The sequence below is a fragment of the Salvelinus fontinalis genome, chromosome 30, assembly GCF_029448725.1.
Source record: "Salvelinus fontinalis isolate EN_2023a chromosome 30, ASM2944872v1, whole genome shotgun sequence".
NCBI classification, from domain to species: Eukaryota; Metazoa; Chordata; class Actinopteri; order Salmoniformes; family Salmonidae; genus Salvelinus; species Salvelinus fontinalis.
Genome location: NC_074694.1, coordinates 27,880,786 through 27,897,975, shown reverse-complemented (window position 1 = coordinate 27,897,975; position 17,190 = coordinate 27,880,786). Strand labels below are relative to the sequence as shown.

Below are 17,190 nucleotides of genomic sequence, written 5' to 3'. Positions count from 1 at the left end.
CTTGCTAGCTACTTCCAGACACAAATGAGAGAACACCTCACTCTGACCATTTTACTCGCCCTAGCAGAGCTGGTTAGGCTGTTTTCATGTTATCCATATCGTTGGTGACTGTAACTGTGCTGCTGGCAACAATTGAATTACGTTTTTTGCCGAGGTTTACTGACAATGGTCATATTCAACGTGTTGCACGTTTGTAAATGCATCAGTTATTCAGCGCTCTTGCACACAGACGAGAGTGCTCTGAAATCGTACATAGCCAAAGTTAATTTACGAACGCACCCTTAACCTGTATATTTTGAACCTAGCAAGGAACCCGGAAGAGGGCACGTGGATGCTCCTGTCACTTTAAACCGGTGCGGAAGTGTGTTACAGTATGGATTTGATGCAATGATATAAGGTCAGGAAACTTCGCAATAAATCGTTATTGAAGACACCAAATGATTCAACTGCAAGATCAAACGAAATAGTACTCGTGCTTAAATTGAGTGTCATATTTCTTCGGGGTGATTGTTCTTGTACATTTTGCGCTAAACATCGTGGCTAGTCTGCAAGAAAGTGGTAGCATACAGTAGCTAGCCAGTTATTTTTGGACACTGACTGATCGAGGAACAAGAGATACCGGTAGCTGACAGTACGCACACGTTTTCCCAATGGCTGTGTCAAAATGCACCCGGCTGAACGGTTCCTTAATAAAGCAAATGTTAGATTCTGTGGACAGTGTCCTCTTTGACTGTGATGGTGTCATCTGGCGAGGGGATCAGGCGATCCCTGGCGCCCCTGACGTTATCAACCTGCTCAAGAAGAATGGAAAGAAAGTGTTTTTCGTCACCAACAACAGCACTAAAACTAGAAAGATGTATGCAGACAAACTGGCATTGATGGGATTCAACGCAACTGAGGATGAGGTGTTTGGAACGGCGTACTGCTCTGCAATGTACCTAAAACATGTCTCCAGACTACAGGGCAAAGTGTATCTCATAGGAAGCAATGCAATGAGGCAGGAACTAGAAAAGGTTGGGATCCAACAGACAGGTGTGGGGCCTGATCTGATATCAGGTGTCCAGATCGATTGGGCAAACGTACCTCTGGACCCTGAGGTGAAGGCTGTGGTTGTTGGGTTTGATGAGCACTTCAGTTACATGAAACTGAACAGAGCCCTGCAGTACCTCAACAACCCTGACTGTCTACTGGTGGGAACCAACACTGACACCAGACTGCCCCTGGAAGGAGGCAAAGCTGTCCCAGGTAAGTAGGATGTTGTCTGCAGAGATAACAGCTGGAGTATGAGCCAACAAGACTGTGGTTACTGTACACATGGAGTGCACACCATCTGTGCCACAAGGGGCCAGACCTCTGGCATAGTCCGTAGTGCTCACATACAGGGGGGCTACATGAGTGCTGTGTTAATGATCTTTAGTAGCTTACAGAGAGCCAGTGTGATGCGATAACATGAGGGGTTTTCCACTGCCCCAAGTCAGATCTTTCATCTCTTACTGTATGTTTAAGCATGTGTCAACAACACTGAATGTCTTCCCCTCTCTGTCTCCACCAGGGACGGGCTGTATCCTGAAGGCTGTGGAGACCGCAGCCCAGCGCCAGGCCCAGACGGTGGGAAAGCCCAACCACTTCATGTACGACTGTGTGGCCAGCCAGTTCGGCCTGGACCGCACCCGCTGCCTCATGGTGGGGGACCGGTTGGACACGGACATTCTGCTGGGGTCCAACTGTGGCCTGAAGACCCTGCTGACCCTGACCGGGGTGTCCACTGTGGCCGACGCTGAGGCCCATCAGGAGAGTGGCTGTCCAAAACGCCTTGGGATGGTACCTGACTACTATGTAGAGAGTATTGCAGAACTCCTGCCTGCTCTACAAGGATAACCAGTCAGGGTGTGGAAAAGAAAAATAGGTTTTTATCTCAGTGAGACTTTAGCCTTGATAGATGATAATTTGATTAATATTGATTAATTATAAAGGGCCGTTAAGGACTGTGTGCGTCTGAAAACCCAGGCTTGTTTCCGGATTACAGATGTGAAAATTCAGGAAGGTACAGAGAGTTAATCAACTGCTTCGATTATACTAAGACTGCAACAGAACAAACCTATATTAAAGTTATTTTAACTACAGTATGCTATGGCTGAATATATATATATATTCAAGATATACAGCCGGTGTAGCCGACTCCTCATGGAGAGCTACTGGGTGTGCAAGCCTTTGTTCCAGCCCTGCTGTAATGCACCACATTAATTCAGCAGAAAAAGGAAACAAATAGCCGGGCTGGAACAAAAGCCTGCCCAGCACACCCAGTAGCTCTCCAGGACGAGGGTTAGCCACTCCTGATTTCCAGTGTGGATAAATGGATTTCGATTTTTTTTCAAATGAGTTGTTCAGGAAATGGTAGAGAAGTATGTGCTGTGTGTTTGGGTGAAAAGGAAGAAGGGCTATGCAAGGCCTGTGTTCTTTGCTCAATATCCCTCTGTAGCAATGATCTCAAACACAGTCGGAGGAAATGTGTACACACTCCTTTTGGGTATTTCCCTCATCTGTGTGCATACATTTGAAATCACGTCACTCAATATTTATCAAGGCAGAGAGCTATGCAGAAATACAGTAAACTGAAGTACAGTGACAATTCATCAGGAATTATATATCTTATGTTGTCCACTCTCATGTTCACTGTACCAATGCTGTGTTTATTGCCATTTACATTACCCATTCACGTGAGGAAGTATACATAAACTGGGTTATACTCTTATTGTATCCTGATGTATTGTAAATGTAAAAATAGAACTACCTTTTGTTCCCATTCAATTAGGTTAGGAGTTTGCGCAATAATCAATGATCTTGTTAAGTGTGTTTTAATGTAACATAATGTCAGTCTTCTTAGTAACTAAGTGTCTATAATACGTTAGATTGTCTGTACTGCCAATACAATAATCAAACTACTGTATCATCCTCTGTCCTTGACAACAGTATTCACCTTGACTCAAGTCAATCAAACACTGATAAAAAATAAACATACCTTTTCCAAAATTAAAGGCTTCCCTGTGGATTGCGTTAACTTCAACACAGTGGGCTGTGCTGGACCCTGGTGTTATTAACACAGAAGCTCTTAAAGTCACCTTGGCCTTTCATCGACTGGACGGTCCTTCAGTCCATTTCTCATATCACCCTGCCATGGCCGATGACAGAGCCTGTCCACAGAGGTGAGTTTGTCTCACCCCTTTGTCCATTGTCTAGGGTGAGGGTAGCCGGCCAAAGGGTTTGGACTGTCACGTGTGTCTGTGTGAGGGGGAGGAGAGGGGGAGACAGGTCTACAGAGAGCGAGAGAGAGAAGTTGGCCAGGTGTATCGCAGAGCGTCTCACTCAGTGCTGGTCATGACCGCAGCTCGATGCAGATAGGTGAGAGAAGGGTGAAGTCGGAGTGAGAGAAGAGAAGTCACCGGACGCAGGATGGTGAGGTGTTGGAAACGTTCAGAAACCACGGAGTTGGAGGATTCACAACGCATGGTAGGAGTGGGACTCATCTGTACCTTGCTCAGTGGTGGCTTAAATGTCAGATTTTTTTTATTCGCCTCAATGATTTTGTTGCTCTTGGAAAAGTTATTTTCATACAGGTAGAAAGACTAAGTTGTGGTAATGTTATTTGTGCAATACTCACAGAGCAGGGTCCCCAACTGGTGGCTTTATTTGCCCCCCCAAGTTTTCTGAGCAAAAAATACCAGGAAATCAGCTCCAAGTGATTGAAATTTTGGAAATCTGTTCCCAAGTATTCCCTAGCATTATATATAGAGAGACATGACTGCATACAAATGTAAGCAAGATTTGAAATTATTATGTTTTAGTTTGGGCTTACGGTCAATTTTCAGTCTACAAATTATTTGTCATTATGTTCTGCCCCCCTGACCATCCTCCCCCGGCTGAATCCATCGTTGTCATAGGGTATAGTGTGTCATTCTATTTCAGATTTAACAAACTTGTTGTTGAAGTCAACAATGTTGTTGAATCCAGAAACAGTCAGACACTCACCTAGACAAGTGGCTATGTAGATTGTGATAAGCTATTGTTGTGTATGGTCTCCTCAGGACGAGGGTCCAACAGTGTCCTGCCAGTTCCCACACAAGGCATTCTGGGTGACCCTCAGTGCCACTCTCCTCCTGGTCATCATCGCCCTCGGCGTCAGGGGGCATCTATGGGTCAGACAGCCCGACGCACAGGTGGGAGACACAACTCTCACCTGATTCACCTGTCGGAACACGTTGCTTTGTAATTTGGCATTAAAACTGTGAGGTGTTGTAGCCCAATCTAACATAGATGCACACATGACTGTGGTTGATGTACAAAATATTCGCTCACACTTGTACAATCACAATGTTGATAATGAGTTTACATTGAGTAAACCTATCCCTCTACTGTGGTCCTTACAGGTTGTCAGAATCACAGTTCCGGATCTGACTGGAACCCTGATCAACCAATCAGCATTGGTGGACAAGCACAACGACCTGGTGACCTATTCTGTGACCTCACCGGCCAACCACACATCCACCGTGCTCTTTGACATCAAACATGTAAGAAGCAGAACTGTTGAAAGTGTATTGAACTGAGGCAAGCTGCAGTGAACCTTTCTGTTAAATGGCTGTTTCCTTATTCCACATTGTTGCATTGTAAAAGGCTGGTTGTCTAGAAACAGTTTCCCATGCTAGAACTGAGCTTCAATGGATGCTGAACTGACATTATGGTATGTTTGTTTGTGCAGGGTTTGATATGTTACAAACCTATGAACCAGGAGAATTGCTACCTGAGTAAGATGGAGAGATCTGACTATGAAAACATGCAGTCCCTTCTCCAGCAGTCAATGCAAACGGTAAAGATGTTTCACCTTTCCAACATATAACAGTGTATGAAACATACTATTTTGGATTTCACTTTATATGAGCCTGTTACCATGCAAAGGAAATATGTTACATAGGGACTTATTGGCATGGCAACAACTAAAGAGTACGCAGAAACACCCTACTGTGTCAGCCGGCTCTCAGTTGAGGGTGCCCTGTTACCTTACACTGTTACTAATGTGTGAGTTGGCAGTGGGGGTGGATAATTGTAAGTGACTCATAGCTTAGTGCCATCTCTGTCTCACTCCATGGCCAGCCAGACCCTATTGGACTTAGGAGTGTTGATTTTAGCATCCCTCCTCTCTCTGTCCAGAGAACGAGTGGGAGGTAATAGACCGAACAAGGCCTTACATGTTTATAGTGTAGTGTCTCTCCAGGACTGAATTCCTCAGGGCATCTGATCCTCCTAGACCTCTCTCTTCCCTAGATCCCCTTACAGGTTGGGACAGCAGTGAGGCTCAGATCTGCACAATGGCCACTCTGTCTGGGGACTACTGGGTTTGTTAAGGCTTCACTGGGCTGGAGAAAGTGGCGAGACCATGGTTGGTTAGCGAGGGAAGGGCCAGTCCTACAGTGGACATCTTTAATGAGGTGTGATTTTTTGCTATGTTTGGTCAATGTCAATGGTCATTGCAGAATGAATTTGTTGCTTTTCTGCTGTGGTACTGTGTATCTACAGGGCCATGACGATATCTACCGGTGTCCTTGCTGGGTATTTGTTAGTTATTTTATTTTGAGGCCCATTAGCTTTTACTTTATGAGTCGATTACTTGCTCATATCAGATTGAATCATGGTTATCAGGGCCGAGGATAATTCATTTATTCACAAGAGCTGGTGTATGATTACTCATGTCATTAGTTAATTACCGGTTCATTACCCCATAGTTATGGGCCATTGTGCAGCTGGACTCGTTCAATCATTAATTGGTTGTACAGACTTAAGTTGCATATAAACTCAAAAGAGAAATATGCCACATATGCCAAAATCCCAAGTGTTTTTTCCTTTTCCCATGCTATCTGATAGAAACATAGTCGTTTGTGTTTGTATTTGTATTTGAGTTCTGACTCTCACGGTATTAAGTATCTCGTAGAACTATACTTCAGCACGAGAACCACCCACTGATTGTGGTCATTAAGTGTCTGATTTAATGGATAGACTTCATCCACATAGAAAAGGCTGGGCCTTTCTGAGAGCAAAATATCTGTTCTGCAGCATAATGCTCTTTAGAGTGGAGGGAATCGGGCTGTTAGATGGCTCGCTCAGGCATAACGCACTTTAAGTGGTCCCTATCGGACTCATCACCAGTGTAAATGGTGCAATTACTAAATGGCCATTGTGCCAAATGAGAGAGACCAGAGTTCAGCTGAGAATGATTCAGGGTTGAGTGTAAACCTGGCATAGACCACTGAAGTGATCTAATAGAGATACTGCTCTATAATGGCAGCTTGAGTTTCATGTCTGCCAAAGCACTGTTCTATCCTTATATATAATCTTAATTGACACAACTTGTATTTGTTGTTAGAAAAACCACTGAGGTGACCTCACAAGCAATGCAATCATAATTCCTCTTTTGCTGTCCCTTTAGCTTGCTCTCATCATTCATAATCCTGAGAGAAATGTGTTCATCTTCTGCCAGGTGTTGTTGGGGAATGAGACCCAGAGACAGACAGAGTTCCTGGGGGTGATGGGGGGCAGTCAGGTTGATGTGTCCACCCTGGAGGAGCCTCTACAGGCTCTGTGTCGACACAGCTCCATCCACTGGACCAGGAGACAAGACGGTGAGTACCCTTCTTCACATTTATAGCTACATGCTAAATACACATTCACTTGCCTTGGCATTTATACAATGATGTACATTTATGTAACTGTGGACTGTTTTATTTTAAAGTGGGTCCAATTTTATATTCAATTCTGGGATAAATCAATAGTCATAATTCATACAAAGGAAAGACCAGGGGCTCTTTTGTAAAACAAGTTCTGAGGGACTGAGGGAGGGAGAGCTTTCTCCCTGTGTGTTGGCAGCTCTTTCCAGAATAGGGCAGAGTGAGAAACATAATCCTAACCTACTGTGCTGTGTGACCTTTGCAGTGTCGCAGCAGTAAACTTTTAGACTTTTACTCAAGTAGTATTTTACTGGGTGACTTTTACTTGACATTTTCTAGTAAGTTATCTTTACATCACTGCAGGTTAGATATTGCACTAGTGATCTACCTGCTACAGTTAGTTAGCATAATGCTAAACTGAAGTGCTGTGTGACCTTTGCAGTGTGCCAGAAGTAAATAAGAAGCACAACCTTTAGGCTGAACTCACTGCTATTTTTACTTTACACCACTTGGGTTTTGTTGGTCTTCGCTACCAAACTGCATGTTCAGTAACAAACCTCTCTCTGAAGGTCCAGGTAAACAGCGTCTGGTCTACTTCTGCATTGACATCTGCTTCCCTAGTAACATCTGTGTGTCTGTCTGCTTCTACTACCTGCCGGAGTGACCTGCCATCATCCAATCTCAGGCAGCACATACCAGCACTGAACAGGGAAACAAAGTGCTCCTTCTCATCCCTGCTAAGTCGCCGGCTACAAAAAAAACTATTTGAATACAACCGGGGAACAGCAGCCAGCTTTGACTCAATACTGCAGCTACCTTAGTCCCTTCTAAGCTTTCGCCCTAGTCCTTCCCATTCCAAGGGACGGAAACAAGCTGTCAAGTTTATCTGCAGACTCCCCTCGTCACCCTCCCTTCATGTTTAATACCTTCCCTTGTGGCAGAGTTTGAGAGTATAAGAGTCCGTTTTTTTGTGCTTGTTATTTCCTGTACTGCAACCCACAGCAGTTGAGTCATTGTGTGTGTAACCATTCCTGTTTATTGTAGTGTGTTAAATTACTTGATCCCTCCAATAAAGAACAGTTGTGTAAAATACGGATTGTCTCTTTTACTATAGCGAAAGGATATAGACTCTTTCCAACACTTCAGACTAAAAAAACAAAGCCTTCTTTGAGGTAGTTCCTGGTACGATGTATTAAACAGAGAATCAAGACAAAAGCACCACAGAGTAAATGTTACACACCAGTTAGTCTTTACTGGAATTCATCATATCCTGTACAGTCACACATGGGACTCAGTCCACATTACAGATATCCATCCGTTTTTCACCTTTGATTAAGCTATTGAACACAAATACATTAATCTAGCTATGGCCCATAGTTTTTGGAAACTCCTTGCCCAAGCTATAAGACACAAACAAGCCCATTGACCTCCTTGTATCCCCAATCTGTCCAAATGTGGTCCTTATGAGAAATATAAAAACAGCCTCATCTCTTATCCTGATAAGTCAAAAGCTTTTGTGGAAGCAGACACAAACGGGTGTGTGGATATATATATATACACAGTCACAGAGCTTCGCTGTAGTGTAGCTCCTTCTCATCCACTGGAGTCCACTGCTGCTGTCTCTTCAGCCCAGTACGCTGTCGTTAAAGGCCAGACACACCACAGCTTTCTGATGGCCGCTGTACTCCCTCTTGATCTCACCAGTCTCCACACACCACAGCCGTGCCAGGTTGTCAGAGGAGGCTGGAAGGAAATTTATCACATTTACTGATCTAGTTTTACATTTTTTATTTAACCAGGTAGGCAAGTTGAGAACAATTTCTCATTTACAACTGCGACCTGGCCAAGACAAAGCAAAGCAGTTCGACACATACAGTCAATAATACAGTAGAAAAACAAGTCTATATACAAAGTGTGCAAATGAGGTGAGAAGGGAGGTAAGGGAATAAATAGGCCATGGTGGCGAAGTAAATACAATATAGCAATTAAACACTGGAATGGTAAATGTGCAGTAGATGAATGTGCAAAGTTGAAATACTGGGGTGCAAAGGAGCAAGATAAATAAATAAATACAGTAGGGGATGAGGTAGTTGTTTGGGCTATTTACAGATGGGCTATGTACAGGTGCAGTGATCTGTGCGCTGCTCTGACAGCTGGTGCTTAAAGCTAGTGAGGGACATAAGTGTCTCCAGTTTCATTGATTTTTGTAGTTTGTTCCAGGCATTGGCAGCAGAGAACTGGAAGGAGAGGCGGCCAAAGGAGGAATTGGTTTTGGGGGTGACCAGTGATATATACCTGCTGGAGCGCGTGCTACGGGTGGGTGCTGCTATGGTGACCAGTGAGCTGAGATAAGGTGGGGCTTTACCTAGCAGGGTCTTGTAGATGGCCTGAAGCCAGTGGGTTTGGCCACGAGTATGAAACGAGGGCCAGCCAACGAGAGCGTACAGGTCACAGTGGTGGGTAGTATATGTGGCTTTGGTGACAAAACGGATGCATCCAATTTGTGTTGAGTAGAGTGTTGGAGGCTATTTTGTAAATGACATCGCCGAAGTTGAGGATCGGTAGGATGGTCAGTTTTACGAGGGTATGTTTGGCAGCATGAGTGAAGGATGCTTTGTTTGCGAAATAGGAAGCCAATTCTAGATTTAATTTTGAATTGGAGATGTTTGATGTGAGTCTGGAAGGAGAGTTTACAGTCTAACCAGACACCTAGGTATTTGTAGTTGTCCACATATTCTAAGTCAGAACCGTCCAGAGTAGTGATGCTGGACGGGCGGGCAGGTGCGGGCAGCGATCGGTTGAAGAGCATGCATTTAGTTTTACTTGTATTTAAGAGCAGTTGGAGGCCACGGAAGGAGAGCTGTAATGGCTCGTCTGGAGGGTAGTTAACACAGTGTCCAAAGAAGGGCCAGAAGTATACAGAATGGTGTCGTCTGCGTAGAGGTGGATCAGAGACTCACCAGCAGCAAGAGCGACATCATCACATCGATCCATTGGAGCACAAGTCAGAACTGCCCAAAAGTGAGTTAACTAATGAGTTTGAGGCTCCATGACATCGTGGCTCAGGAATAATCATCACAATCTAGCCACACTACAAAGGACGGATGTCAGTCACTTTCCTACAGCAAAAACTATCCCTTACCCTAGATCAGGGCTCTCCAACCCTATTCCTGGAGAGCTACCGTCCTGTAGGTTTTTGCTCAAACCCCAGCTGTAACTAAACTGATCAGCTTATCAACCAGCTAATTGTTAGAATCGGGTGCGCTAGAGTAGGGTTGGAGTGAAAACCTACAGGAACAGAGCTAGATAAAGTGTAAATACACATTAATCATTTAGTTGTTATTATAATAAAACACACTGGGAAGAAATATAACACTGACCTGTTACAATGTACTGTGAGTCTCCAGAGAAGGCACAGTCCCACATCCAACCTCGGGACGTCTCTCCAGGGTTGTTACTCTTGATGCTCAGCTCTGTCATCAGAGAGAAGTTAGATGTTCTCCAGATCTTACACGTCTGGTCCGCCGAGCAGGTCGCCAGCAGCCTGTGGGGAAAAGACACAGTTAAGTCACATATACAGTAACTATACAAGACATGCAATCAAAGCTTCCTACTTCTAAATAGTTAATTTTGGATTATGCACACATTCCTTAAAAAATGTGTGTGGTGTACTCACGTGGAATCAGGACTAAATTTGCAGCGGAGGGAGTAGCGCTTATGAGCGGGGATCTTGGTTTTGGGGATGAGCTGTGTCACCTCGTCACCCATCCCTCCTGCCAGGTTCCACACGTAACAGTTTCCCTGTGAGAGATGGACAGTGATCACAATTTAAACTCAAATAAGCACTTTTTAAAAAATTGGTAAATTATTCTAAACAAAAAAATAAACGCAACATGTAAAGTGTTGGTCCCATGTTTCATGAGCTGAAATAAAAAAGATACCAGAAATGTTCCATACGCACAAAAAGCTTATTTCTCTCAAATTTTGTGCACAAATTTGTTATGAACTTGAAAATGTATTAATAAACCAATTAGGCACATTTGGGCAGTCTTGATATAGCATTTTGAACAGAAATGCAATGGTCCATTGGATCAGTCTACAACTTTGCACACACACTGCTGGCATCTAGTGGCCAAAATCTAAATTGCGCCTAGATTACTAAATCATATATTGGCCTCTCTTGCATTTCAAAGATGGAACAAAAATACGAGCTAACAGATCTAATGTGTTATATTCTCCTACATTAATTTCACATTTCTACAAACTTCAAAGTGTTTCCTTTCAAATGGTATCAAAAATATGCATATCCTTGACTGAGGTCCTGAGCTACAGGCAGTTAGATTTGAGTCCGATCCTTATTAAACAGCATGATCATTACACAGATGCACCTTGTGCTGAGGACAATAAAAGGCCACTCTAAAATGTGCAGTTATGTCACACAACGCCACAGATTGCCACAAATTGGCATGCTGACTGCAGGAATGTCCACCGGAGCTGTAGCCAAAGAATTTAATATTAATTTCTCTACCATATGCCGCCTCCAAAGTCATTTTAGAAAATTTGGCAGTACGTCCAACTGGCCTCACAACCGCAGACCACGTGTAACCACCTGCAGGATTGTCTGAGACCAGCCACCCAGGCTGTATTCTGATTGGCTGGGCCTGGCTCCCCAGTGGCTCCCCAGCCGCTCCCCAGCCCTCCCAGACCCATTCATGTCTGTGCCCCTGCCCAGTCAAGCGAAATCCATAGATTAGGGCCTAATTAATTTATTTCAATTGACTGATTTCCTTCTATGAACTGTAACTCAGTAAAATCTTTTAAATTGTTGCATTTATATTTTTGTTCAGTATAGTTTAGCAGCCAGCTATCTAAACTTATCATGGTCGAAATGTTTAGATTTGCACAAAATTTGCTCTAAAACAGCTAATTTTCCTCTCCGACCAATTGCAAAATTAGTAGAATTGAATGAAATTAGTTGTAAAATTGCTAAATCTTCTCTCAGCCCCATGACAAAATGTGTAGAATTGCAGCAAACGTGCTTTAAAACATTTTCTCTACACCCCATGGAAATTATGTGTCATATTAGACAAAATTAACTCTAAAACAGGGATGGGCAACTGGCCATTCTTGAAGGCCCTCGGTCGGGGTTTCAACTTACTGTTTCGAGTTAGAATAGAGACTACAGAAGGTGACATTTCGAAATGCACCTCTTCTTATGTCAGGCAGCTAACTTTTTCAGATTGCCAAGTTAGCTGGGCGCTAAACTATCTAAACGTGTTATCAATGTCGAATTACCGGCTGGGGGCCCCCATTGATTTGGTTATTGAGTCTCACTCAGATATAATATATTTTGATTTGTCTAAAAAAAATTGGTTACTACATGATTCCATATGTGTTATTTCATAGTTTTGATGTCTTCACTATTATTCTAAAATGTAGAAAATAGTAAAGATAAAGAAAAACACTGGAATGAGTAGGTGTGTCCAAACTTTTGACTGGCACTATAGTTGCACAGACCCGTGAGAAACTGTGGCACCTCATGATGAGTTCAGATTTTTTCTGGCCCCAACCCCATCAAAGTTGCCCATCCCTGTACTAGAGTGTCCAGTATAAACAAAATTATTTTTTCAGCATACTGACCGAGCTATTGACTGCTGCCATGTAGCTGGCGTCTGGGTCGATGTGGACTGAGTTGATGGACACTTCTGGTTCAGGAATAAGCTGCTCATTGTGATCGGTCTTCAGATCCCAGATATGGATCACACCGCTCTGGTCCCCCACGATCAATTCAGCCTGGAAAATACACAAGCCTGATTGAGAATCAATTAGATACAATAATCAGAATTTAAAAAAAGGGTCAATATGCAGTTGCTACATACATTTTTGGACTTATAAATTAATTATATGTACCCATGAGCTAAGTTCAACTTCCATACCCCATCAAAACCCCAAATAAGCTTGTTTGACTCCTGTCTGTAAACAAAGTAAATGTAAACAAACACTGTAGACCATCAGAACATGGCTAAAACTATAATTTTGTTATCATGGATAGTCAGTCCTTGCATTCATAGCTCTGTCCATGAATTTGAGAGTGGTTACGTTTCTCCAGCCCAATCCCTCAGCTATTTACCGAAACAGTGGCAGGGACCAGCTGGCTGGATTGTTTACAGACATATTCAAGCTCTCCCTATCCCAGTCTGCTGTTCCCATTTGCTTCAAGATGTCCACCATTGTTCCTGTATCCAGGAAAGCAAAGGTAACTGAACTAGATGACTACCGCCTCATAGCACTCACTACTGTCATCATGAAGTGCTTTGAGAGGCTCGTTAAGGATAATATCACCTCTACCTTACCTGACATCCTAGACCCACTTCAATTTGCTTACAGCCCCAATAGATCCACAGACGATGCAATCGCCATCGCACTGCAAACTGCCCTATCCCATCTGGATAAAAGGAATACATATGTAAGAATCCTGTTCATTGACTATAGCTCAGCCTTCAACACCATAGTACCCTCCAAGCTCATCATTAAGCTCGAGGCCCTAAGTCTGTGCAACTGGATCCTGGACTTCCTGACGGGCCGCCCCCAGGTGGTGAAGGTAGTAAACAACACCTCCACTTCGCGGATCCTCAACACAGGGACACCACAAGGGTGCATGCTCAGCCGCCTCCTGTACTCCCTGTTCACCCATGACTGCGTGACCACCCACGCCTCCAACTCAATCATCATGTTCAGAAGACACAACAGTAGAAGGCCTGATTACAGACAATGAAGAGACAACCTACAGGGAGATGAGGGCCCTGGCGGAGTGGTGCCAGGAAAATAACCTCAACATCAACAAAACGAAAAAGCTGATAGTGGACTTCAAGATACAGCAGAGGGAGAACACTCCCATCTACATCGACAGGAGCGCAGAGGCGAAGGTGAAAAGCTTCAAGTCCCTCGGCGTACACATCACTGACAAACTGAAATGGTCCACCCACACAGACAGTGTGGGTTACAAGGCATAACAGCGCCTCTTCAACCTCAGGAGACTGAAGAAATTCGGCTTGGCCCCTAAGACCCTTTTACAGATCCACAATTGAGTGCATCCTGTCGGGCTGCATCACCACCTGGTACGGCAACTGGGACCGATAGACTAAAAAACAGCTTCTATCTCAAGGCCATGAGACTGTTAAATAGCCATCACTAGCCAGCTACCACACCGTTACTCAACCCTGCACCTTAGAGGCTGCTGCCCTATATACATAGACTTGGAATCACTGGCCACTTTAATAATGTTTACATACTGCTTTACTCATCTCTTATGTATATACTTTATTCTACTGTATAGTCAATGCCACTCCGACATTGCTCGTCCTAACATTTATGTTTCTTAATTCCATTCTTTTAGATGTGTGTATTATTAGATACTACAGCACTGTTGGAGCTAAGAACACAATCATTTCGTAACACCCGCAATAATATCGGCATGTGACAAATAACGTTTGATTTGAGTACGCTTTGTTTTGTTTCAACTGCTGATTGCCGCTTTATAGAAGGCAAGGATTACCTAGGTTTTTATCAACAGTTACAGTACAACCACAGAGTTTCTGAACTCAGAGGCGTAACATCGCAAGACTTCCGGGAACACTTGCGGAACAAACTAGGCTGGGGTTTGAGAAGTCAATGTTGTTCATTTTCTCAAAATCTAAAGGGACAACCTAGATTTGAGCCAATGTCTTAAGTAATTGAACATGTTATTATTCCAACCTCGTGAAAGTGACAAACTGACGTTTTCATTTAAGTCAAAACAACTTTTATATCGAAGGAGTGCCTTTGATTTGATGGCCTGCACATGCGCAGTTCGGCGTGAGACGACAGTTAGACCCAATGGCGTGTTTCTACGCATAAGCCTAGCTAGCCAACGTCGCTATGACATCGCCTACAAGTGTGATCAGGGATTTATTTTGGAGAAGCAGTTTTAGCCTACCTTCATACTGTATCGTCTTTGGTACAATTCAGACAGTACTGTATCAGTCACAGTGCTCCCTCTAGTGGTGGCATATTTCATTAATCGCTTTTGAGACACTGACTTACCTGGTTGGGATGAAGGCATACACAGTTGATGGGAGCATTGACCTGAAAGATCCTCTGGCATTGCAGGTTCCTTGACCTAGGACCAGAGCAATATATGTAGCTTGGTGAGAATTCCATAGTAGGCAGGCAGAAACACAGCAGGAAGCGACAGTCGCCATATTATCAAGAGTACCTCAGGTCCCAGATGCGAGCCATGCAGTCCTCTCCTCCTGTGTACATCCAGCGGCCGTCCTCATGGAAGCCCACTGACGTAATGTTCTTACTGACGCCATCATAGTTTATGACCGGATTTGGGTTGTTGGAGTTTAGATCATACATACGGATGTGTTGATAACCTTTGGAATAGAAGAAAAGATACACAGTCAAGTACCATGTTAATGATTTTGATGAGTATGGGTGTGAATATTTTATTTCTGCACAAACCTGCAGCAGCAATCATACTTCTGTCGGGAGTAACTTCGAGGGAGTTCACTTGCTGAAAGTATTGGTTAAGAAAATAATTAAAGGTAGCTAAGCTATAATGATTGTGCAATAACGGCCCTAGGATCAAAATACGTATTTTTGTTTGAAAATATGTTATCAACATATTGTGCTCACTAGGGGATGTTTATTTTAAAATATTTAAATATCTCTAATCAAGGAGTTGGAGGCCTTTCTAAGTTGTTACAACCAACAATGACATGGGATCTTGAAACGAAATAAAGGCAAAACCAGCAAGAAATGTCTCTCTTGATAGATTTGAGTGAAGCAGGCGAAGGTAAGGATACAGAGTCCTGGTGCTGGACTGTCCTGGTGCAGATGCCGCTGTGGGCCTGCCAGAACCGCACTGTGTGGTCATATCCAGCAGTGGCCAGAATCACCGGGTCACTCCCCACTGTCCCCTGGCCCTGGTTCACGTTCATGCTCGAGTGTTGTATGTTGTCACTGCAAAAGGAGCCGTAAAACAGTGTCAAATATTGGAGGCATTGAAGAGCAATAATGCAGTGAGTAATAATGCCTGTGAACAATAACTTTATATCACTGTTACTTAGCTATCAAGTATTTCTGACAGCACGTCAACAACTTGCCAGACGTAAGTGGAGCTATCCTTTAGTAACTCTGGTCCATGCGCATGCATTTGATATCGTGTCAACCAGAGCTACATTTAGTGTTTCTCCAGCACAGTAGTAACATTTTAACTTTAGCGAGTTTCTAAAATATATTAAAGTCAGTCGGTCATTAAAATACATCTTAAAATCCTCTATGAAATAATCAATTTAACGTGCCAGAGAGCAAGGGCAACTCGTATTGTCATCGCGCGATGGACTAGAGCAAACTTATCTAGCTATGCTAGCTAGTCGCCTTGTCTATTTAGTTTGTTAAACCATTTGGTGACATGGATGACATCCAGACAAATCGTGTGCAAATGGCACTAGCAAAGAAAAATATTATCTTACCTCCAAGATATGTAATATTTTAATGACAAAAGTGATGTGAAAGCTGTAAATAGCCTTGCTTGTGTTTTTTCCGGAAATACTGTAGGGCGTCGGACTAATAGTTCCCTCACTACAATAAGTACTTTACGCTAGGTTCCGGGTTCAAACTACATTGGTTCCGGTTAGCTTCTTCCTTACTGGTCTATTACCACCGCCTACTGGCTTTATATACTAAAATGTGTCTGATAGCTAGGTAGCTCGATATGTTTGTTTATTTTTTCAAAGTAACAATATAATATAGACAAAGGGTGCGTTCATAAATTCAATCTGGAGTGCCAGAGTCCGTGTTTGTAAATTCAGAGCGTTTCGCTCTCGGAGCGTACACTGGACGCTCTGGCGGAGGAGTAGGGTTGATCCTAGCGTTCTGACCTCACAACGGCAGTCAAGCATCCAAGCTAACTGGCTAACTTGCTAGCTACTTCCAGACAAATGAGAGAACACCTCACTGACCATTTTACTTGCCCTCACAGAGCTGATTAGGCTGTTGTCATGACATCCAGAGCGCCGGTGACTAACTGTGCTGCTGGCAACAATTTAAAAAAAAAAAATTTGCCGTCGTTTACAGGCCATATTCAACTGGTGTTGAGCATTCATAAATTCATCAGTTATTCTGCGCTCTGGTACACTGACAAGGGCTATGAAATCGGAGTAGATAGCTAGAGCGAATTTACGAACGCATTCTAAATCAGGCAAGAATGCTTTACAAAAAACTACAGTATTCAAAAGTTATAGTAGCCTTAACCTAAAATCTGCTGTATTTTGGTAAATTAGAGGTCTGTGGTATATAAACATAGCATAACAGGTAAGGGTTCATGACGAGATAATACAAAATATATACAGGAGAAAGCATTTTGCTCAATGGCCACAACACAAGGCAATATGCATCACATTATGTGAAAAAAATTAAGGCATCTGAATTT

The 17,190-nt window shown here is 43.3% G+C and overlaps 3 protein-coding genes across 3 annotated transcripts; 2 read left to right on the top strand and 1 right to left on the bottom strand.

The window, feature by feature from the left end:
- The first annotated feature begins 310 nt into the window (after nucleotides 1-310).
- pgp (phosphoglycolate phosphatase) lies at nucleotides 311-3,035 on the top strand. Its single transcript, XM_055890271.1, has 2 exons — nucleotides 311-1,245; nucleotides 1,553-3,035. Exons 1-2 carry the CDS (start codon nucleotides 651-653, stop codon nucleotides 1,876-1,878), a joined length of 921 nt encoding a protein of 306 aa, XP_055746246.1. The 5' UTR covers nucleotides 311-650; the 3' UTR covers nucleotides 1,879-3,035.
- A 280-nt stretch (nucleotides 3,036-3,315) lies between these two features.
- bricd5 (BRICHOS domain containing 5) lies at nucleotides 3,316-7,803 on the top strand. Its single transcript, XM_055890272.1, has 6 exons — nucleotides 3,316-3,507; nucleotides 4,083-4,214; nucleotides 4,425-4,565; nucleotides 4,754-4,861; nucleotides 6,527-6,668; nucleotides 7,283-7,803. Exons 1-6 carry the CDS (start codon nucleotides 3,451-3,453, stop codon nucleotides 7,375-7,377), a joined length of 675 nt encoding a protein of 224 aa, XP_055746247.1. The 5' UTR covers nucleotides 3,316-3,450; the 3' UTR covers nucleotides 7,378-7,803.
- A 136-nt stretch (nucleotides 7,804-7,939) lies between these two features.
- Nucleotides 7,940-16,353, bottom strand: mlst8 (MTOR associated protein, LST8 homolog (S. cerevisiae)). Its single transcript, XM_055890270.1, has 9 exons — nucleotides 16,232-16,353; nucleotides 15,563-15,719; nucleotides 15,219-15,270; nucleotides 14,968-15,130; nucleotides 14,796-14,871; nucleotides 12,354-12,506; nucleotides 10,390-10,514; nucleotides 10,094-10,257; nucleotides 7,940-8,456 (listed from the first exon to the last, which is right to left on the bottom strand). Exons 2-9 carry the CDS (start codon nucleotides 15,695-15,697, stop codon nucleotides 8,338-8,340), a joined length of 987 nt encoding a protein of 328 aa, XP_055746245.1. The 5' UTR covers nucleotides 15,698-15,719; nucleotides 16,232-16,353; the 3' UTR covers nucleotides 7,940-8,337.
- Nucleotides 16,354-17,190: the final 837 nt, after the last annotated feature.